Source organism: Enoplosus armatus, chromosome 14, assembly GCF_043641665.1.
Source record: "Enoplosus armatus isolate fEnoArm2 chromosome 14, fEnoArm2.hap1, whole genome shotgun sequence".
NCBI classification, from domain to species: Eukaryota; Metazoa; Chordata; class Actinopteri; order Centrarchiformes; family Enoplosidae; genus Enoplosus; species Enoplosus armatus.
Genome location: NC_092193.1, coordinates 15,469,664 through 15,488,992, shown reverse-complemented (window position 1 = coordinate 15,488,992; position 19,329 = coordinate 15,469,664). Strand labels below are relative to the sequence as shown.

At 43.1% G+C, this 19,329-nt stretch overlaps 2 protein-coding genes across 2 annotated transcripts; one reads left to right on the top strand and one right to left on the bottom strand.

Moving 5' to 3' along the window:
* On the top strand, nt 1-8,018 carry LOC139297116 (dynein, cytoplasmic 1, intermediate chain 2a-like). The gene is made up of 17 exons (XM_070919704.1): nt 1-76; nt 1,865-1,973; nt 2,074-2,203; nt 2,703-2,787; nt 3,163-3,225; nt 3,445-3,572; nt 3,695-3,784; nt 4,032-4,194; nt 4,297-4,396; nt 4,577-4,702; nt 4,850-4,996; nt 5,135-5,248; nt 5,342-5,475; nt 5,660-5,804; nt 5,906-6,046; nt 6,259-6,384; nt 6,572-8,018. Exons 2-17 carry the CDS (start codon nt 1,866-1,868, stop codon nt 6,671-6,673), a joined length of 1,902 nt encoding a protein of 633 aa, XP_070775805.1. The 5' UTR covers nt 1-76; nt 1,865; the 3' UTR covers nt 6,674-8,018.
* Nucleotides 7,980-17,811, bottom strand: LOC139297115 (electrogenic aspartate/glutamate antiporter SLC25A12, mitochondrial-like). The gene is made up of 18 exons (XM_070919703.1): nt 17,800-17,811; nt 16,986-17,039; nt 15,214-15,359; nt 14,564-14,679; nt 13,975-14,114; nt 13,633-13,779; nt 12,971-13,109; nt 12,753-12,846; nt 12,527-12,611; nt 12,255-12,336; nt 12,004-12,162; nt 11,484-11,536; nt 11,035-11,115; nt 10,363-10,503; nt 10,000-10,138; nt 9,586-9,744; nt 9,401-9,491; nt 7,980-9,026 (listed from the first exon to the last, which is right to left on the bottom strand). The coding sequence occupies exons 1-18, from the start codon at nt 17,809-17,811 to the stop codon at nt 8,813-8,815; spliced, it is 2,052 nt and encodes a 683-aa protein (XP_070775804.1). The 3' UTR covers nt 7,980-8,812.
* Between the last annotated feature and the right edge of the window lie 1,518 nt (nt 17,812-19,329).

Here is a 19,329-nt window from a genome sequence, read left to right as displayed (position 1 = left end):
CTTCTCTTCAGACTTAACGCACACGAAACTGGATTCTATTGTCGTCTGTCTACTTAAATCTAACATCTGATATCAGGTATTTTATTATGCCTTCACAACTGTGTCGTTTTTAAACGTGTCAGTAAACGGCACAGTAAAGCAGAAAGGCTCGGGCGTTGGTTTTGCGATGCTACCGTTAGTCGCTTATTATAACGGGTAGCTAGGCCCGCCGGTGCCATGGAGATTAGCATGCTAACACAGCTAAGCTAGCTGCCTGTAATGAGTGTAGCCGTTAATTAGATTATAAAAATGTTTGACAAATCCGTGACCCAGTAGAAAGCGTTCTTAACACGAAGCGTTCACTAAATTAGCGACTCATAATGAAGAAAGACGAGGTGAAATGGACACAATAGCTAGTTTAGATTTTTATCTGCAGTTAGGATGACAGTGGGTGGAGTTGTGATGGTTGTCCAACTGTTATGGACAGTCACCCACGACACACATTTGATAGCAGTAGGACATGCATTTGACCAGTTTGTAGATGGTGTGTGTAAAATATATGCTGACATGTCTACACTAAAATTTAAAACTCTGACTTTTAATATATATATAGGAGTGAGTGTCAGGATAATAAAGGAATATTAATTTTAGGATAAAAATATAACTGATGTAGCCACAATTCCCAAGCCTAACAGCTTATATTCAGTTTGTATATTTTTGGAATAATACACCCTCTCAGTCATTCTTGGTTAGCCCTGATAAAGAGAACATTGTTATCAACAGCTGGCTGGTGTTCACATGTTACCAGTATGACAGGCCCAGGGCTACCTTGTAATGCTGCTGCACTGGTTCAAACGTCACAATACTGCTGCACTGATATGTGTAGTTTGCATCCTAGAAAAGCTGATTCCAACTTCCGTAAAAAATAAAAAACAATCTGTTGCTGTGCAGAATTTCTAATGTTAAACGAATGACCTTGCAGCTGTTGAATATGTCTTTCTCACTCAAGCACTCACCTTTTTGAAGTGTTTTTCACCAGCTTGGCCTCAGTCTGGAGAAAGCAAGCCAGAAAAACAGTTTGCATCAAGTAGAGAGGAGCTGCGACCAATCATTATTTTTCATTATCAATTTATCTGCTGATTTCTTTCTCAATTAATCATTAATCGTTTTGTCTGCAAAATCTTATTCCTCGCTTTATCCAACCAACAGTCCAAAACTCAAAGATACTTTACTACCATGTATGACAAAGAAAAGCAGGAAACCTTCACATTTGAGAAGTTGAAAACTGAGGATGTTTGGTGTTTTTGCTTGAAATCAAAATAGTTGTTGATTTACTTCCTGTCAGCCGAGTAATTAATTTATCAACTACTAATTTCAGCTCGGAAATAGATCTGCAATGTGGTTTTGAAGCATTTGCAGTTAGTGACTCAGAGGGCAATTAGGGCGATGAAATGATTGTAATCTAATACTACTAATGTCATACTTCAGGGATCCCTTAAAAGAGATTTTCCCCCTTACACAGTACAGGAATGACTGTGCTTGTAGGCACTCTGTGTATGTATACATTATACATTAGACATATCTGATGTTGCCAACAGTGAAGCTTTAACTCTGGTCCTCCACTTGAAGGACAATCTCCTGTCTATTCTCTGACCTTTTATTGACCAAACGAGTCATCAATTAGAAAATAATTGACAGATTGATTGATAATGAAGCTATTTGTTAGTTGCAGCCCCACTAAACAAGCCTAGAATTTACATTCAGACATTTAGTTGAGGCAAATAAATGAACTGAAATTAAATAACATCAAAGGGAAAAAACAATCGTAGGGAGTGTTTCCTGAAGTCTCTTCATTGTCCTGTGGCATCCTGTCTTCCTCCTGCAGTATGTCTGACAAGAGTGAACTGAAGGCTGAACTGGAGAGGAAGAAACAACGGATCGCTCAGATTCGAGAGGAGAAGAAGAGAAAAGAAGAGGAGAAGAAAAAGAAGGATGTAAGCGGTAGAAACAGTAACTTCCATGCTCTAATTTCACATAGCACCGAAGGACCTGCCAGGCTGCTGCTTTGTTTTTAGCTTGCTCTGTACTCTGCAGGGAGACTCAAAGCGTGGAGCCGAGGTGGGAGGTGGGTCTTCTGGCCATGACGACTCTGACCTGGAGAGGAAGAGGAGGGAGGCGGAGGCTCTGCTACAGAGCGTCGGCATCACCCCTGACATACCCCATGGTAAACACACAAAACGCCAGCATGCTTCTATTTTTAATCGCCCACCCTTGCTTATCTCCAATCATTCTCTGGTCGTCTGCTGGAGTGAAGTGTCACCTCTAACTTTGCTGTCTGGCTTGGTTTCCATCACCGACACGCCCCCCCCCACCCCCTCACCTCACACAATATCTGAACATTTTATATAACTGTTGTGCATGACACCTAAACCTGCCTGCCATTTATTTTCATTCTCTCTCTTCTCTCCCCTTTGTCTGTCCTTTTGTGTTTTGTCCCCCTTACTGCATGCAAACTCAATCACTCCCTCACTCATTGACACACTTCTTCCATACCTCACTTCCTCCCTCTCGTTCTCACTCACACTCTCCCTCACTCACCCACCCATTCATCGACTTACGCACCTACAAACACACACACACACACACACACACATGCACGCTCGCACTCACAGCTCAGCCCCTGAGGGTAGTAACAGAAGATACGTGTCTGTTTCACTACCTAGTCCCCGCCCCCATGTCTCCCTCCAACAAATCAGTGGGCAGCGATGCAGGAAGCCAAGATTCTGGGGACGGAAACGCAGGACCAAGGTCTGTGTGTGTGTGTGTGTGAAAGATGGGGATTGGTTGTTTTAGGTCATTTTTTATGTAGTGTTGAGTTGTACTTGCATGCCGAGTGTGTGTGTGTATTAACATGGTAAATATACTTGATGAATTATGACATATCTCCTTTTTGCCTTTTCACCGGCACGCTGATGTTTCTCAATTAACACGCACTCCGTTCTTCTTCTCTCTCTGTCTTTCTTCTTCTCTGTTTGCTGTCTTTCCCACCTTTAACATCTCTAAAATGGCTCACCTTTTGCCTGTCCTCTGTGTTTGGTTACATCCTCTTGTTTTCCTCTTTCTGTCTGTCTGTCTGTCCTGTCTTTCTCTTACTAACACCGTCTGGTGGTTTGGCTGTATAAGGACATTGCATTGGGATCCTGACCCCTCTACTCTGCAACTCCACTCCGACTCTGAGCTGATGGGGTACTGCTCCTCCTCTCTCCTTTAGCTTGTCTTCCAGCTTTATTCAGTTCTTGTGGTTTCATCTTAGACTTGTCTAAATGTGTTAATATTATGTCTGTACATCATTATTTATGTCTTTACATGTGAGATTTGCATTCGGTTCTGCTTTGTATTGCAAACCTGTTTACACGTGTGCTTATTTCAACAATGGTGTATATGTGTGTGTGTGTGTGTGTGTAGACGTGGAGCTGTCAGGCTGGGCATGTCCAAAGTGACCCAGGTGGACTTTGTCCCGAAGGAAATGGTGTCTTACTCCAAAGAAACACAGACACCCACCGAGGCACCGACACACACTGATCAAAAACCAGGTAAACAAACATAGACACGAACACGTTTTCCCAACCTTTTACCTTGGCTGAATCAAAACTGAATAAAGCATCGAATCAAATATGTGTGTGTGTGTGTGTGTGTGTGTGTGTTTGTGTTCCAGATGAGGAAGAGGACGAGGAGATAACTGCTCTCCCACCAGCGGAGGACACCCAGGAGGAGAAAGATGAACAGGGCGAACAGCAGGACGAGGGTAAGGACAGACATTTGTAACACGTAAACTTTCACAGTGTGAGCTGGCTGTTCATTTATGGATACCAGTAAATGTGGCAGGCAATCAACTGTGCTTTAACTGTTAATGATTTTAGTACTTGTTTTACTCTTACCATACCAGATGTTTTCTTTAAGTAATGGTTTATTTCTATCCAAATATTTAGTACAACAAATGGCATGATTGTTTCTAGTATTTTTCCTTATCTGTTTCTATTATCTGTGTGTAGACACTCCCAAAGAGCTGACAGAAGAAGAGAAGCTGCAGGTCCTGCACTCTGGGGAGTTCTTGTCGTTTTTCGAGCGAGGCAGCAGAATTGTGGAGAGAGCTCTGGCTGAGCAGGTGGATGTCTGCTTCGACTACAGCGGTCGAGACCTGGAGGATAAGGAGGGGTGAGGCACATGTGCAAATGTTGCAGATAGAAATGAAATGATAGACTGATGGATAGGCAGGGTTGATCTCTTTTTTTTTTTTTTTTTTTCGGCCCCTCACAGTGACTTGCAGGCAGGCGCAAAGCTGGTTCTGAACAGACAGTTTGCAGATGAGCGCTGGACTAAAAACAGAGTGGTCACCTGTCTCGACTGGTCCCCTCAGGTGGGTCAGAACACTGACACAGGGGCTTTAACCTTTCAGTTATGCTGTCTAACCTTTTCCCTATTATTCCATGTATGTTGACTCTAAGTGACTGACTATGAATACTCTGTGGATTCATTTGTGACTCTTAAATGACTCTTGCCTCGCTTCGCCGCCTCTTGGCTGCCATGTTCCCCTCAGTATCCAGAGCTGCTGGTGGCCTCATATAACAACAACGAGGATGCTCCCCATGAGCCCGATGGAGTGGCACTGGTCTGGAACATGAAGTACAAGAAAGACACACCCGAGTACATCTTCCACTGCCAGGTAAGGAGAGAATTCAAACCCTACAAACCACTGGAATATTTCTCTTTAAGAAAGTTTACATCGCTAAATAAATCGTTTTCAGCTTAATGCAGCCACATATTTAGGCAGAAGCAGATATATTTAAATTGTATGATTTTCTTCCTCCAGTCAGAGGTGATGTCAGCCGGGTTTGCAAAGTTTCACCCCAACCTGGTGGTGGGCGGGACGTACTCCGGACAGATTGTCTTATGGGACAACAGGAGCAACAAGCGCACCCCAGTTCAGAGAACTCCCCTGTCTGCAGCTGCACACACAGTAATGCACTGGAGCTCACACTCCCAAACTACTTCATTTATGTTCTAATATTTCTCCACATGTTTACATCTGGCTGACTTTTGGTACAGTAAGTGTATGCTTGTCTAACTCCTCCTGACTGCGCTCCGCTGTGTTCAGCACCCCGTCTACTGTGTGAACGTGGTAGGGACCCAAAACGCCAACAACCTGATCAGCATTTCCACTGATGGCAAAATGTGCTCCTGGAGCCTCGACATGCTCTCCCAGCCACAGGTACGTTCAACTTGTATGGATGACGTGCAGACATGCTGCCATAAATATCTGTTGGTTTGTCAGAGTCTGAGGCAGCGTGTGTTTTCCCTGCAGGACAGTCTGGAGCTGGTATTCAAACAGAGCAAAGCGGTGGCTGTCACCTCCATGGCCTTTCCTCTGGGCGACGTGAACAACTTTGTGGTGGGAAGCGAGGACGGCTCTGTCTACACAGCCTGTCGCCACGGGAGGTGAGTGCCCCCTGACCTCTGTCCCCATTAGCACCAAATGTCTTCCAATGGACAGATTTTTGTTTGGTTTACAACCTGGATGTGAATGCAACACTGTGGCTTCCAACAAATTCTGGAAAGGCCTTTGGGGGGAGGAAGGTAATTAGTAGAAATCCTCACAGTTCTTTTCATGTGTGTGTCACAGTAAGGCGGGTATCACTGAGGTGTTTGAGGGACATCATGGTCCGGTGACCGGGCTGAGCTGTCACAGTGCCGGAGGACCCGTTGACTTCTCTCATCTCTTCATCTCCTCCTCTTTTGACTGGACCGTCAAACTCTGGAGCACTAAGGTGAGACATTTACAGTCACACACAAGCTATCATACTATTAGATACACTATTAGTCATGTATCCTAACATGAATCCATTTCTCCCTCTGTCCTTCTGTACAGAGCACCCGCCCGTTGTACTCGTTTGAGGACAGTTGTGACTATGTCTATGATGCGATGTGGTCTCCAACACACCCTGCCCTGTTTGCTTGTGTGGACCTATCTGGACGCCTGGACCTGTGGAACCTCAACAATGACACAGAGGTATACACGCACACGCACACACGCACAGCACTGAAATGTAATACCTTGATTTCACCCTTTAACAGAATAGTTTGACATATTTTACATTTTACATATTTACTGGAATCGTATGAAAGTGGAATCAATCTTCTCATCTTACTCTTGGCAAGAAAATGAAAAAGCATTTCCCAAAATGTCCTTCAAGTACAGAAAATCATATGTATTTTTTTTAGGTTCCCACTGCCAGTGTGTGTGTGGAGGGGGCTCCAGCACTGAACCGTGTGAGATGGGCTCACTCTGGCAAAGAGATTGCCACTGGGGACTCGGAAGGACAGGTGCAGGTCTACGATGTAGGGGAGGTGAGATGTCATCCCATTTTACTGTGATGCTTTACTGTCCTTCAGTTATACTACTGAAAACAAATGATATTGGTCCATGTCAGATTCTGGATATTCAGGTGTTGACCTTCTGGTGCTTGTGGCGTCACTCTCTCCAGCTCTTGCTTGACATGCTGTTGGATGCATTGATCCTTTTGTCTTTCTGCAGCAAATCTGCGTGCCTAAGGCTGATGAGTGGACGCGCTTCGTCAGGACGCTGGCTGAGATCAACGAGAACCGAGATGAAGCTGAGGAGCTGGCCAACGTCTGATGTTACAAACCCCACTCTGACCACTGCTCATAAATTTCTCTCCAGTACACTCTATCACACCTATAGCACACTACACAACACTGGCTTCCAGCTTTCCCACCTACTACAACATGGATTGGCCTGAGGAGATGTGCAGAGCTAGAAGGGATAGAAAAGACAGCTTTAGACAAGTTTTAGATGTGTTTTTAAATGTGTCTTCAAAGAGCTTTAGAGTATTTGTAGGAACACTTAATGTCACATGTAGCAGTATTAGTAGTACAGAAACCACAGTTACGTGGATGAAAGTGACAGAGGAATACAGGGAAGTGATTTTCAGCACAGATGTGGCTGTCCACTCTAAACTTCTAGCTTTGATAACATCCTCAGGGCTCCAAAAACTGCTCTTCTCCTGAGGCCTCAACCAACTCTGCCCTTTTTTAAATATGCAAACCTTTGTACTTGCACCTTTTTATTACCATTTGAGTGTTTTTACATGTTTTAATATTTTCCAGACACGCTTGTGCACAAGGCTGGCAAAGTGTTTGAGTGAAAAAAGAAACGCTGACATATCACTATCAGATCCTTTGTTCTCAGCAGCAATTTGATGACTAAAACAGCTGATGTGCTTACACATCCACACCCTTGCCTGTGCAGAAGTGTGTCATTCTTACATTTTAACCACTACAATATTTAATATTTATTCTGGTGGTTGCACTTATTTAAATATTTTGTGTATTATTTAAAAAATGCTGCTTTGTACTAAGAGCTTGAGTAGTACATTCCTAAAATTAGCACTACAAGCTTTTTACCAGGCAAAATCCGTTACTATACTTGCCTTGAATTTATTGACACTAGTACAGTTAAAAGATGATGTTTTTTCTGTACCAAAGGTTATTGTTTTATACCTGTGTAATAAGTAGTAGAAAACTGTTTCCAGACTTTAAAACAGTTTCCGGACTTTAATTAGATTATCTTACAGAGGATCTAATTAAACTACATTAAGTTTTGAATGGAGGTGTAAAGTTGAGGTTGGAACCACAGAACATGATTTTTTCTTCATTATTTTCCTTTTCCATCCTATTTTTCATTCCTTCCAAGATGCAGCAGTCCGACCTCACCAGGCTGGTAAAAGAAATTCAGCTTCAAACACTTTCTCTTTAATGTTTAAAATGAGCTAAAGATAACTGTAGCAACCATATTTGATATAACATGATCAAGATCAGTATTCTGCATAGACTAATTGTACTGTACTCTTTCCTGTTATGGTTCCTGATACAGCTGATGGTTGCACTTTTCCATTGGAATAAAACTCGAAGACATATTGTTAAAATTAAAACCATATGGATGATTTATTTCAATAAAATACAATGACTGATCCAGATACATTTAATTTATTAATATCTAATTCTCTCATGATTCTCGTTTTATCAAGAAAACACTTAATTGAAAAGTTCTGTACATCAGTAAGAGTGATTCTCAGAAACCAGGACCAAAAGGCCCCACACTGCCATAACATTACAGTTACTGTATAATGACGCTGACTGAATGTTACGGAGCTTTGTCTTGTAACATTTTCTTCACTGCTTCCTGTCAATGTGCTGTCTCAGTACAGTTATACAATATGTACAGTATTTAGCCTCCTGTGTGAGGACCAATCGAGACAGTGAAGCCCCACACACCATGCTGACCAATCTAATATTTTCTATGCCCGCTGTCCAATAAGAGAAGTCCTACTCACACTGAGTATCAGACAGAAAATAGAATAAAATAATATCAGCTACTTATGAGAGAGAGAGAGAGAAAGGGGAGTGCCCAAGGCTCCATTTTACACAAATGTTGGCGAGAAGAACACAAAAGATGGAGCTGCCAGGAGCATACAGCCACTGAAGATACAACACAGTCAGCGCTCTGGTCCCAACGCTATCTGCTCTGTTACATCCACAGCTGCAGCCAGCTCTCCACCTCCACCACTGGCTGGGGACCAGTGGAGCACACCCTCACCCTAGAGAGAGTGAACGGGCTGGCATTTGTTCCTAAGTTAACGGCCCCTATTTGTGGAGTGTTTTATAACTGTGTGTGTTTTGTCTGTGTATCTATCTAAGTGCCTGGCTCCTGGTAGAGGAGGCGAGGGATGACAAAGTGATATGGAGATTCAGACCTCTATGGGGCCTGAGCCGGCGTGGCAGCGACCGGCTCTGGGTGATGGATGGAAACCACACCGGACGACTTGAATTTGGGAAGGTGGAGGCCAAATTTGTTCTCCACCCCAGCAAAGGTAGCCGCGGCCAGGCGGTAGCCTCCGACGTGGTTGGCGTTAATGGGAGGAAGCTCTGAGATGCGAGACTTGGGTGTGGGGTCAGATCCTGTCGGACGACTGCAGAGAGGAGAGAAGAAGGACGGGAGTGATCACTACACAAACGTAATGACACCTTTAGTATATAAATGAAGAGGAAAAATTATGTTTTTAGCATTTATAGTTACATTTATAGAAATATGTGTTATGACATAAGTCGTTTTCATTTTACTAGAAGTGAATGCTACTTTTCTGAGGAGTCATGATGGACAATAGGACAGAAGTATATCCTGATGTCAACCCGTGAAGTCCATACTGGCCATGAATCCTACTAGTGCATCCTCACGTGCTTCCCCAACCTCTCCTCGTCTACTTTTTAGCTTAAGTTGGTATAAAAGGGAACAAAGGTGACTTAATTCCTCACTCTCCTTTTAATAAAACAAAGATCAACTTACTGTCCTCCAAAGTCAACATAGAACCACCGCTGTAAGAGCTCATAAGTCACCAGAGTCACACCAAACTGAGGAGAAGACCGGCACATACGAGCTGGAGAGAAGAGAGAGAGACAATTCAAACAGTTTCAATGCAAAAACAATCAGAAGCACTGAGTCTATGTGTGCAGGAGTACTCAAACACACACCTCCAGCTCCCTTCCACAAAGCCCTGAACCCTTCTTCTCTCATAATCTTCCTGAAGCAATCGATGACTCCTGTGTAAGTGGTCTGTCCTGCCCTCGCTGCAACTTGCAGACGCGTCTTGATGACATCAGCCGGCGTCACAAGGGAGGCTGCAGGGATACCTGGGAAATAAGAAGTCAGATGATGCATGTTACGTCAAACCTTGGGGTCACTGTGACTTAAGGGGACGTAAAGTCATAAATAATTAATAATCAACAGCTTGTTTAGAAGCACTTCTTGATTCTGCTTGCAGCTTTGGAGTCTTGAATGGTATGCATTTCGCTCATTTCATAAAATACAGTGCAAGTGAATTGTTGGATCGTGTTCTAAATGAGCACTGACTGCTTCTGCTGTTCTGGGTCATAGTCTGAGGCTACCTGCAATCGCTCCAGCAGTGAGAAGCTGCAGAGCTCCCAGCCTGCCTTGTTCGTCAGCTAGCAGGGACTTGAGGTGGGCATACGCGGGGAAATAGATGGCTGAGAAGGGGATGTCTCTCAGGAAACATGCTTTAGCACCCTGGAAAGACACACAAAGAACAGACAGATGTATGAGACTGTGCTCGGGAGTAGACTGTAGCAAAGAGGAGTGCATAAATGCCACACAGAGTGAGCGGCAGTAAATTAATTAAGTTCTTTTTCACACAGTGAGAAGAAAATGCTGTTTGCACTACTACCAACCACTCATGCAACCATCATTGGGCAGCCTGAGGGGAGACTGTGGTACATTCAAAGACACATTACCTTGTAGAGGCCGAAGAAGCCCAGGTCACGGACCACGCTGAGTGCACTGACTCGAGGTCCAGTGGTGATCTCTCCTGCCACCTGCAGGCGGATCTTCACAATCTCCAGAGGGTTGGTAAAGATCACCTGAGACCCTCCAGCCTGGATAAAAGGGGTGGGGAAGAGCTTGTTCACACATTTACATAAAAAAACAAAACAAAAAAACACTGCTCGTGCATCTCACATGTACGCAGCTGAGGGATGGGAGCCAAGTCTTGCTCATGAAAAGTATCAAGAGAAAAAATTAAATCCTGATCAATTATTTACTTTGCCATTTCCTCGGACGGTGAGGTGTGCTGGGCCAATGTGTGTAAAGACGAACAACGCTATCAAAAACAGAAAAACAGAAAAAAAAAACAAAAACATGTAGCATTGGACAATGACAATTTAACTCCGGATGCAATTTAGCATTGCAGTCCGCTGTTAGTAACGTCATGTGGAACTCTGCAAGCAAGTTAGTCCAACAAATAAACAGACTGCATGCATGAGTTACTGTCTAATGGCCTTTACAACTTAAGAGGCACACACCCTTGGGTAACTGACTGCATCCTCATTTCCTCTTATCTGGCGTTCATTCATGCATTCACAAACAGATGGAGCCAGATACAAAAGTGTTTGGGACGTGGTACTTACACAGCCACCAGCCAAAACCTCAGCAAAGAAAGGAATTGTGCCGTCTTTTCCGGTCCACTTGTCTCTTACAAAGTCGTTCACCTGGGGGACACAGACACAAGCAGGCATGAGACCAAAGACAATTCAGAGTAATGCTGAAAATCAGTCAATCAGTGTCATCTAGCCTTTGTAAATTTGCCCTAATGTGATGTCTTTCTTATTATCATCATACTTTTGCACTTCCTCTTACTGTATTTTTCATTTGTGGACCCCTTTTTGTTTGATTTTGTTTTAATTTGTTTAATTTTCATGTGTTGTGTATGGTTTAATTGTCAACATGCAGTAAACGTTGGTGAGGAAGCTCCTGTAAAATAAATACTTTTTGCCAATGTAACATTACAGGTGTGCATTCAAAGTGAATATGGAGCGGAGGAGGATTGTGCGTTGTGTATGTGAGGGGAGGTACTCACTGTGAGTTTGATAGCCTTCTCAGGTGCAACACCTATAAGCTGAGGAACCAGACCTGTGGGGCATTATGGGGGATTGAGTGACAGGATTTTCCAAGATGGAAAATAAGACACAAGGTCAAAAAACATGAAGACAGACTGCGCTTTTACTAATGATATGAAAGATGAGGACACTTGAGAGAGGAAAAGGAAAGTTGATCACACTAGGGGTATCTTGAAGTTAGTATGATGCAACACAGCCCAAAATAAGGTACAAGCAATAGACATTCTGCTAAACTCTGCTGCTTATAGACAAAGAAGGATGCTACATCACTTCAACACAAGAAGAAATAGAAAACATTTGAATTGATTTAACAACAAAAAAAAATCTTCATTTTGAATTACTCTGAGAATCTTATATTTGGCTCATTTTCATATGAAGTGTGTATCAGTGGTGAAAAAGAACCAGATAAAACACCAAATCACTGTGTTGTGACTGCAGATAGTACAGGCGCCATGTGAGAGCTCTGCCTTTCTGGCCTACCTCTGTAGAAGCCGAAGAAGCCCTCATAGCGAAGCACCTTCTTGGCACAGTCAAAGCTGTTCTTGTACATCAGCTCCCCAACAAAGGATCCTGTGGACCTCTGGTTCTGCATACGAGTCTTCACCAAGTCGATGGGGTACACAGCCGTCGCTCCCGTAGCTTTGTAAACACGCACAAACTCAGACTAAATACTATCCACCAAATTAGATATATCAGATGCTGCTGTGTGTCCATCAGAGAGGATAACTCACCCCCAGCAATGGAGCCCAGGGTGAACCTGTAGGCCGACTCAGCAACTTGGAGCCACACAGGCCTGGTACTGTCCCCATGGGCCTGATGGACAACCACATATAGGACCATGGTGAGTTCTGTTTATGATGATGTCAATAAGGCCATCGCTGGAAATTGTTCCCGTTTCTCACGCAAGACAAAATCCTGCTTTTGTGGTGGGAATACAGAATGTGTGATACATTATATTTACTTTGAATTAGGAGTTACACACAGACTGCCACAAGCTTCCTACCTGTTTTTGGGTTTCAGCCAGGTGGTAGGGCAGACATCCTTCCTCTAACGGAGCTATCCTCTCAATGTCGATAAGATTCAGGCGCCTGATACACAGATGTTTATTCCCTCGTTATTTACCACTATCATCACTATCATTATCACTGTCATCATACAGCTCATAATATTTTTCAGTAAGTATAAGTACAGACATTTGGGCCTGACAGACTCGTTAACTGAGTGTTTACCCGGAGGGGGAGTGCAGGCCTGATAACTGGTACAGGATGTCAATTTCCATGGGAGTGATCTGACCAAACTTGTTGGCACCATGAACAAACTCTTCTGCATAGAGAGAGATAAGAGAGAATTGCCTTTTATAACAACATGGACATTCCTGACACACTCATGCAACATCTTAGCTGAAAGGAAAAGATACATCATCACAATGATGTAACGGTGTGCGCACCTTTGGTCACCAGTGTGTCCTTCCGCGTGCCGGCCAGCGTGCTGTAGATCTTGCGTATCAGCTCCATGTTGTTCAGGAGGGAGTTGAAGGCATTGAAGTACGAGAAGCTGACCATGTGAGAGGTGCTGCCACCTGCAGCCTGGTAGAAGAAAGGCAGAGCACAACAGGTGCTGGTTTGACTATGAATATGCTTTTTATATATATAGAAGTGTCAGAGATTATAGTGGGAATGTGTGAAAACACCTATCACAAGAGAACACAGCAGACGCTGAGCAAAGCTTAAAAGATTATCAAAATTAGAAATGCACCAGGCCCAGGTTGAAAATGACCAGTATTGTGCTTTAAGGCTAATAACCCTGGATGCGAATCGGATGAGGATTTACCTCTGCTTGTTTTTCATATTCTGGGCCAAACTAAAAACATTTTGTCCCTATTAGGAATATTAACAGTTTGCTACTCCAAAAGTGGGAGATGTCGTTGCCCAGTAAAAACTGAAATGAGTACGCTTCTAGCTATAAAAAATAATAATAATAAAATAGTCAGAGCTGGTTATCTGAAAATAACATCCATCCTCCTGTCAATCAGAACTGAATACTCTCTGTGGCCATAGTGACAAATCATACACATTACTGTCAGTAAGCTCTCCGGGCACAAACACTCACTGAGACAAGGTTCTCCTCCACAAAGGGTGTGAGCATGTGGTGTCTGATGGTGGCCATAATGTCACTGAAGTCCATAGCGGAGATGACGCCATTCTTCCCTTTGTCCTTCTGGGCAAACGCCTGGCGTGCATGCTCCAACTGCAGCTCCTTAAAAAAAAAACATGACACCACAAGGCTGAGTGTAAATATAGTCAAGTGAAAGACAAAGTGAAAAAAAGAGGGAGAGTGGAAAAACTGATCTGTGTGTGTGTGTGTGTGTGTGTGTGTGTGTGTGTGTGTGTGTGTGTGTGTGCGTGTGCGTGTGTGCGTGCGTGCGTGCGTGCATGCGTGTAATCCACGTACCTGCAGGAACTGGGTGAACTCGAGGTAGCTGAGGTGTTTCTTGCTGTCGTGCCCAAAGTGCAGACGGATGAACTCACAGTCCCAGTTGAAGGGAATGTGGTGGTGCACGGTGGTCTGGCTGAAGATGTCCCTAACATTCTCTGCAGCACAAATACACATTCAAAGAAAGAAATCAATAATCAATCTCCCGGGCAAATTTCATAATCTAAGTCCTTAAGTCAAATCAATCCAAATCCATAACACAAAGCTTTGTGTGTGTGACTTAAGAAAGAAAGCAGAAGTAGAAAGGAAAGAAGAAACAGTGCATGAGAGAGACTATGTAAGGCCTTCCATGTGTAATGACTTAGACCGAGGAGTAATCTGGTTAACAATGTCATGTTAGGACATTTATTCTCCACAGTGTATCGCAGGAAAACATGTAAATTGCTCTGATGACACAGCACACAAACACATCAGGGATGGATTCAATGCACTGCAATTAAACTAGAGAATTTCCTTCTATTTTACAGTGTACAGTGCTATATTGATATAGTCATTTTTTCTATTCGTCAAAATTATGTGAACTCGTGAAAATACAGAAAACACGTACCGAAGGAAATGGCTCCAGTTCCAGTCTTGTCAAACAGCTGGAAGGCTACTATGAAAAGAGCGTCGGGTGCACACAGCACTGATTCAAAGGCAAGAAACTCCTGGAACGAGATCAGCCTGCCGTTGTGGGTGTATATGTGGTGTAAGAGGAAAAAAAGATATATTGTTAAAAACAAAGACTTTGGAATGAAGCCTATTGCTTAAAAGACCATTTCACTGAAATCACACACACATACACACAAAACATTTCCTCTGTTCCGGGGAACAGTTTGACCTTTGGTATAAACAGATTGTTATATGCAAACATATTGCAAAATGTTTTAGTGAACTGAAAGGCCAGACGGCCAAATGAAATTACCTACAGCTGACAAATAATCTTTAATTTCTGCGTAAAAAAGCACATTTGTCACTGAGGTTTTCTGAACAGATCTAAACACTAAGTCAGTGTGTATCTTGTGCACGTATCACTGCATACACAAACAGTCTGGGAAACAAGAGTCATTTGGAGTTTTATCTTATCTGTAAGTGGCTATAATGGCAAGTACTGATCAGACATGGCTCAGTAAACTGTCAATTAGTGATGATAAGCTCAGTGTGTGTGTGTGTGTGTGTGTGTGTGTGTGTGTTCGCGCACACTGTTTCTGTACGTACCCGTCCTTTGTGGTGTCAGCCACAGCAGCGATGAGCTGTACAGTTTTGGGGTTGTGGTGGATCTGTGTGTGTAGTCCTAGATACCTCTGGACAAAGTCTCCTGGGGTCATGAACCTCTCTCCATCTTTGTCCACTACACTGGCATACTGAGAGGAGAAACAAAAACAATATCAGCATGGATGTCTAACCCTTCACAGGCGCTAACTTCTTTTCCCTTAACCCTAAATGAACAAACCAACAATTACTTTATTTAATAAACAATTACAACAATTGCTTCTGTGTATCCCTCCAGTTATCTCTACAAGTTGTGTGCACCATTTACATAACCAAGAGTTAATCCATCTCAATAGCAATAAGCTTTACATTAGCTGTTATCCACAGCTTTGTTAACCCTCTCAGTGCCCCAGCTAATGGCCTGTTTGGTCAGTGTTCAGATGCAAGGAGTGTGGAGCATGACAAGTACATGGCTTTGAGCTAACCACAGGTCAGCAGTACTACACTGTACACTGGAGGCTCTTTGTTACTAGTTCAAATCTAGCGTCACAAGCTGTGACCATCATACAAGATTATAAAAAGGTGCATGTTTTACTCTCTACACTACACTGACTACTACTTTCAGCGCTATTCTAACTTTGTTTCATGTGCAAATTATCAACAAAAGTGTCCAAATTCAATTTTGAGGTTAGTGGCTCACAAAAACATCAGCTCTGTCATTGGCCTTTTATTAAACTGTGCTGGTGATTCATGCTGCACCTGAACAACCAAGGTCATTGATCTTGCAATTGCAGCGTAACATGTCAGAATGACACCAGTACACTTGTGCACACATGAGCGGGCACATGTGCACTGATGTTTTTGGCTTGAGCTTGTAAGCTATTTGACCTATGTATACCAGCGTACCGACAACTGCTGGCCCACTTGACAATCACACAGTGGGCCCCATACTCGCCACGCAGAAGACAGTGGAGCAAGGTGAAGGTTAAACAAGCCCACTCTTAAGTCACTCAAGACATCTCATGGTCATACACAGACCAGTCTGCATTTGTATCCTGCAACATGCAATAACCTTTACTCTGACTCTACTTTCAAAATGTTTTCCAAAATGATCACTGGTGTGATACAGTGCTCTCTGATCTGTTAAGCACAAGGGCATGCAAGTCCTTGCTTGTGATGTACTGGAGACAGTGAAACAAAAACTGAACAGGGACCAGAACCCAGGACCCTCAGATTAAAAGTCTAATGCTCTGCCAACTGAGCTATCCAGGCTACATAAGTAAGCATTTATATATGTACAGTACAGTCCGACACGTGTGTTAAAGGAACACGTCATGATGATCAAAGCAGACTGAGATTGAGAAGAGCAGATATTAAACACTCTTCTTGCTGTACTGAAGCAAAACAACCACTCCACTCACAACCGCTGCTGCTGACTGACAAGTATGAACCACAACTATGTTTAAGCTTCGACTTCTGTCAGAATAAACAACAATGTTAGCCTAACTGATGAATGTGATCACTGACAATCTATTCACTTAGTTAGTTGTGCTTTAGCGTAATAACAACAGTCTGTGCTGGACCTTTAACTGTGGCTAATGCTGTAACTTCAATCCCATGACAAACTCACAAGCTCATCCACCAAGTGAACACAGTGGGGTGAGCTGATTTCTAATTATAGAGCTGTTTCACAAATGAATATTACTATACGTAAAGTGACATTGACCAAAGAAACATTTGAGACTGATTTGTTTGGATGAAACCTGTGCAAACCTTACCGTCTGGAAGATTGCTTTCAGCTCACTCGGGTCCCCGCGTTTGGTAGATTGCACCTAAACCAATACACAATAAAAAGAACATTATGACATTGTTCGACAGTGCGAATATGCGTTTTCACATTTCCAAAAAAAAGTTGCGGAGTAAAGTAAGCTTTGCAGGCGATCTACTTCACATAACACGAAGCAAAACAAGCGAGCTGCTTTGGGTTTATGTCTCCTTGAAACGTCCACTGCTGTGAAGGAGAAACACAACCCACTGCGACAGACATGGCACATAATCACAGAGAAACGACGACACCCTGACATACCGTCAAGTTGAGCAGGTGAGGCAGCCACCTAAACAATCGACCAGCCAACAAGCCAAACCTCTAAACTACCTCATACTAACGTTACAACTGGGTAGCCGGCTAGCAAGCACAAACTACTCATAGGAAGAGGACACAAACCGTTGCAATGACATGTTAAGCTTTACATCGGCAAAATGCGAGAGCAAATTGACTGAGACGACTGCTTTGAAACGATGCGACTTCAGCTAGCGTTAGTGATTTTATCACGGCAGTATTAGCAGTCCGATAGCTGTTTAGCATTATCTCGCTAACTTGGTTGTGGATGTCTCATCAAGGCCAGCCACCGCCGGGCGGCGGCTAGCCCAGTGATGCTACAGCCTTAGAGTACACCGCATCCAAGGCGCCCTACCCGGACAGGACCAGAAAGTCTAGCTTTGGTAATTCCTACACATGAAAACGAACAGAAGACATGCAGACATGTTAAAGTAGAGGTTTGAAAATCGCTAAGAGAGCGATGCCGAAGTCACCTTGACCGCCATGCTGGTTTGACGTCACGTACAGTGAGCGAGCAAGGCGCAGCGCACGCGATCTGACGTGTAGTCGTTGGAACATGGAAACGAAACCACGCAGCCTTTGGAAAATACAAACCGATAAATCAGCCAGCCAATAAGTGTAATAGTCAAGTATTCAATGCATTTTCATCAAGTTACCTGAGAGTAACAATATTAAAGGTTATGTTGTGATGGATTAACTAAATCCTGTACATCATACGTCAACGCGCGCGTGCACAGTACTACTGCTGCTGCTATACTACTATTAGGCATACTATTACGTCTGCTACTGTTACTACTACAACTGCTGCTACTACTAGTAGTACTGGTACTGCAATACCATTACTACTAGGCTACTACTACTGCTACTACCACTACTGCTGTTTCTACTGCATACACACGCAAAGGGCATGTTTACAAGACTTGCTCTCTAGGGCAGCCAGTAAATCTGGCTAATTTAATAAAAGCCTGAACAAGGACTTTTTAGTCAAGTCTTCAATCAATTATCCATCTCTGTCTGTGAGACATCCCATATGGGATGTGTGGAACATGAAAACTGACCCATATGTTCCTGGTTGTCTTGCACAATCAGAACTCAGTGGGGACTATGGAAGGCAGTCAAAACCATGAAAAGAAAAGAAAGTAAAGAAAGACACATTTACAGTCACATTCTGCCATAGGCCATGTACAGTATAGGCCCATTGTTGACTTTTACAGTGCTATACATTCCTTACTGAGCCAGAAAAAATCATTATAGTTATAGCTGTAATATTTATTAAGCATGTAATCATTAAGTTGACATGTCAAGGTCAAAAAAAGCACAGATGTAAATAATAGGATTAACGACGGCTGAATTTCATTTTGCTGCTGCTGTTTCAGGGTCCTTTTATTGTTCATGGCGGCTCACTGTCACATTGGCATGGCTTGTTGGGACACTTAAATAGAACAGAGCCATTGTTAAGGTTATTAGTAACACCTGTGATATACCACTATGATAAGTCAGAATGCCTGCTGAGAAGATGTAGATGTAACAAATATTTATTTTTGTGCTGAGAAACGTTTTCACTTTTAATTCATGTAATGCTAGTGGATGAGGGCTTATCTCACTGACCTTGGTGAAGTGTCCATATGAGATCTCAACAGTGCTTGTTGTCACTGATAAGGCAGTGACCTATTACAGCACCTCAACTACCTACACTACAGCACTAGCCATGTGTTATGTAACTTTGTGTAACAATCTCGGTAATGTCATTTGCTGTAAGAGGTAATGTCCTGTATACAGGTGTTCAAGGGTATGTTTGGTTTCCAATGGGAGGGATGGGGTTGAAGTTAGAGTTTGGAAACCTCCACTGGGCTTAAAAGACTGAAAGCTATCCTATGCATTTCTTCATATTGTACATTTACAGTGTGAAGAACAACCATCATGCGTTGTGTAATTATACTGTGTAGTGGGAAAATACAACACATTCTTTTCTACCCTGAAGAGTTAATTTATGGTCACAGGCA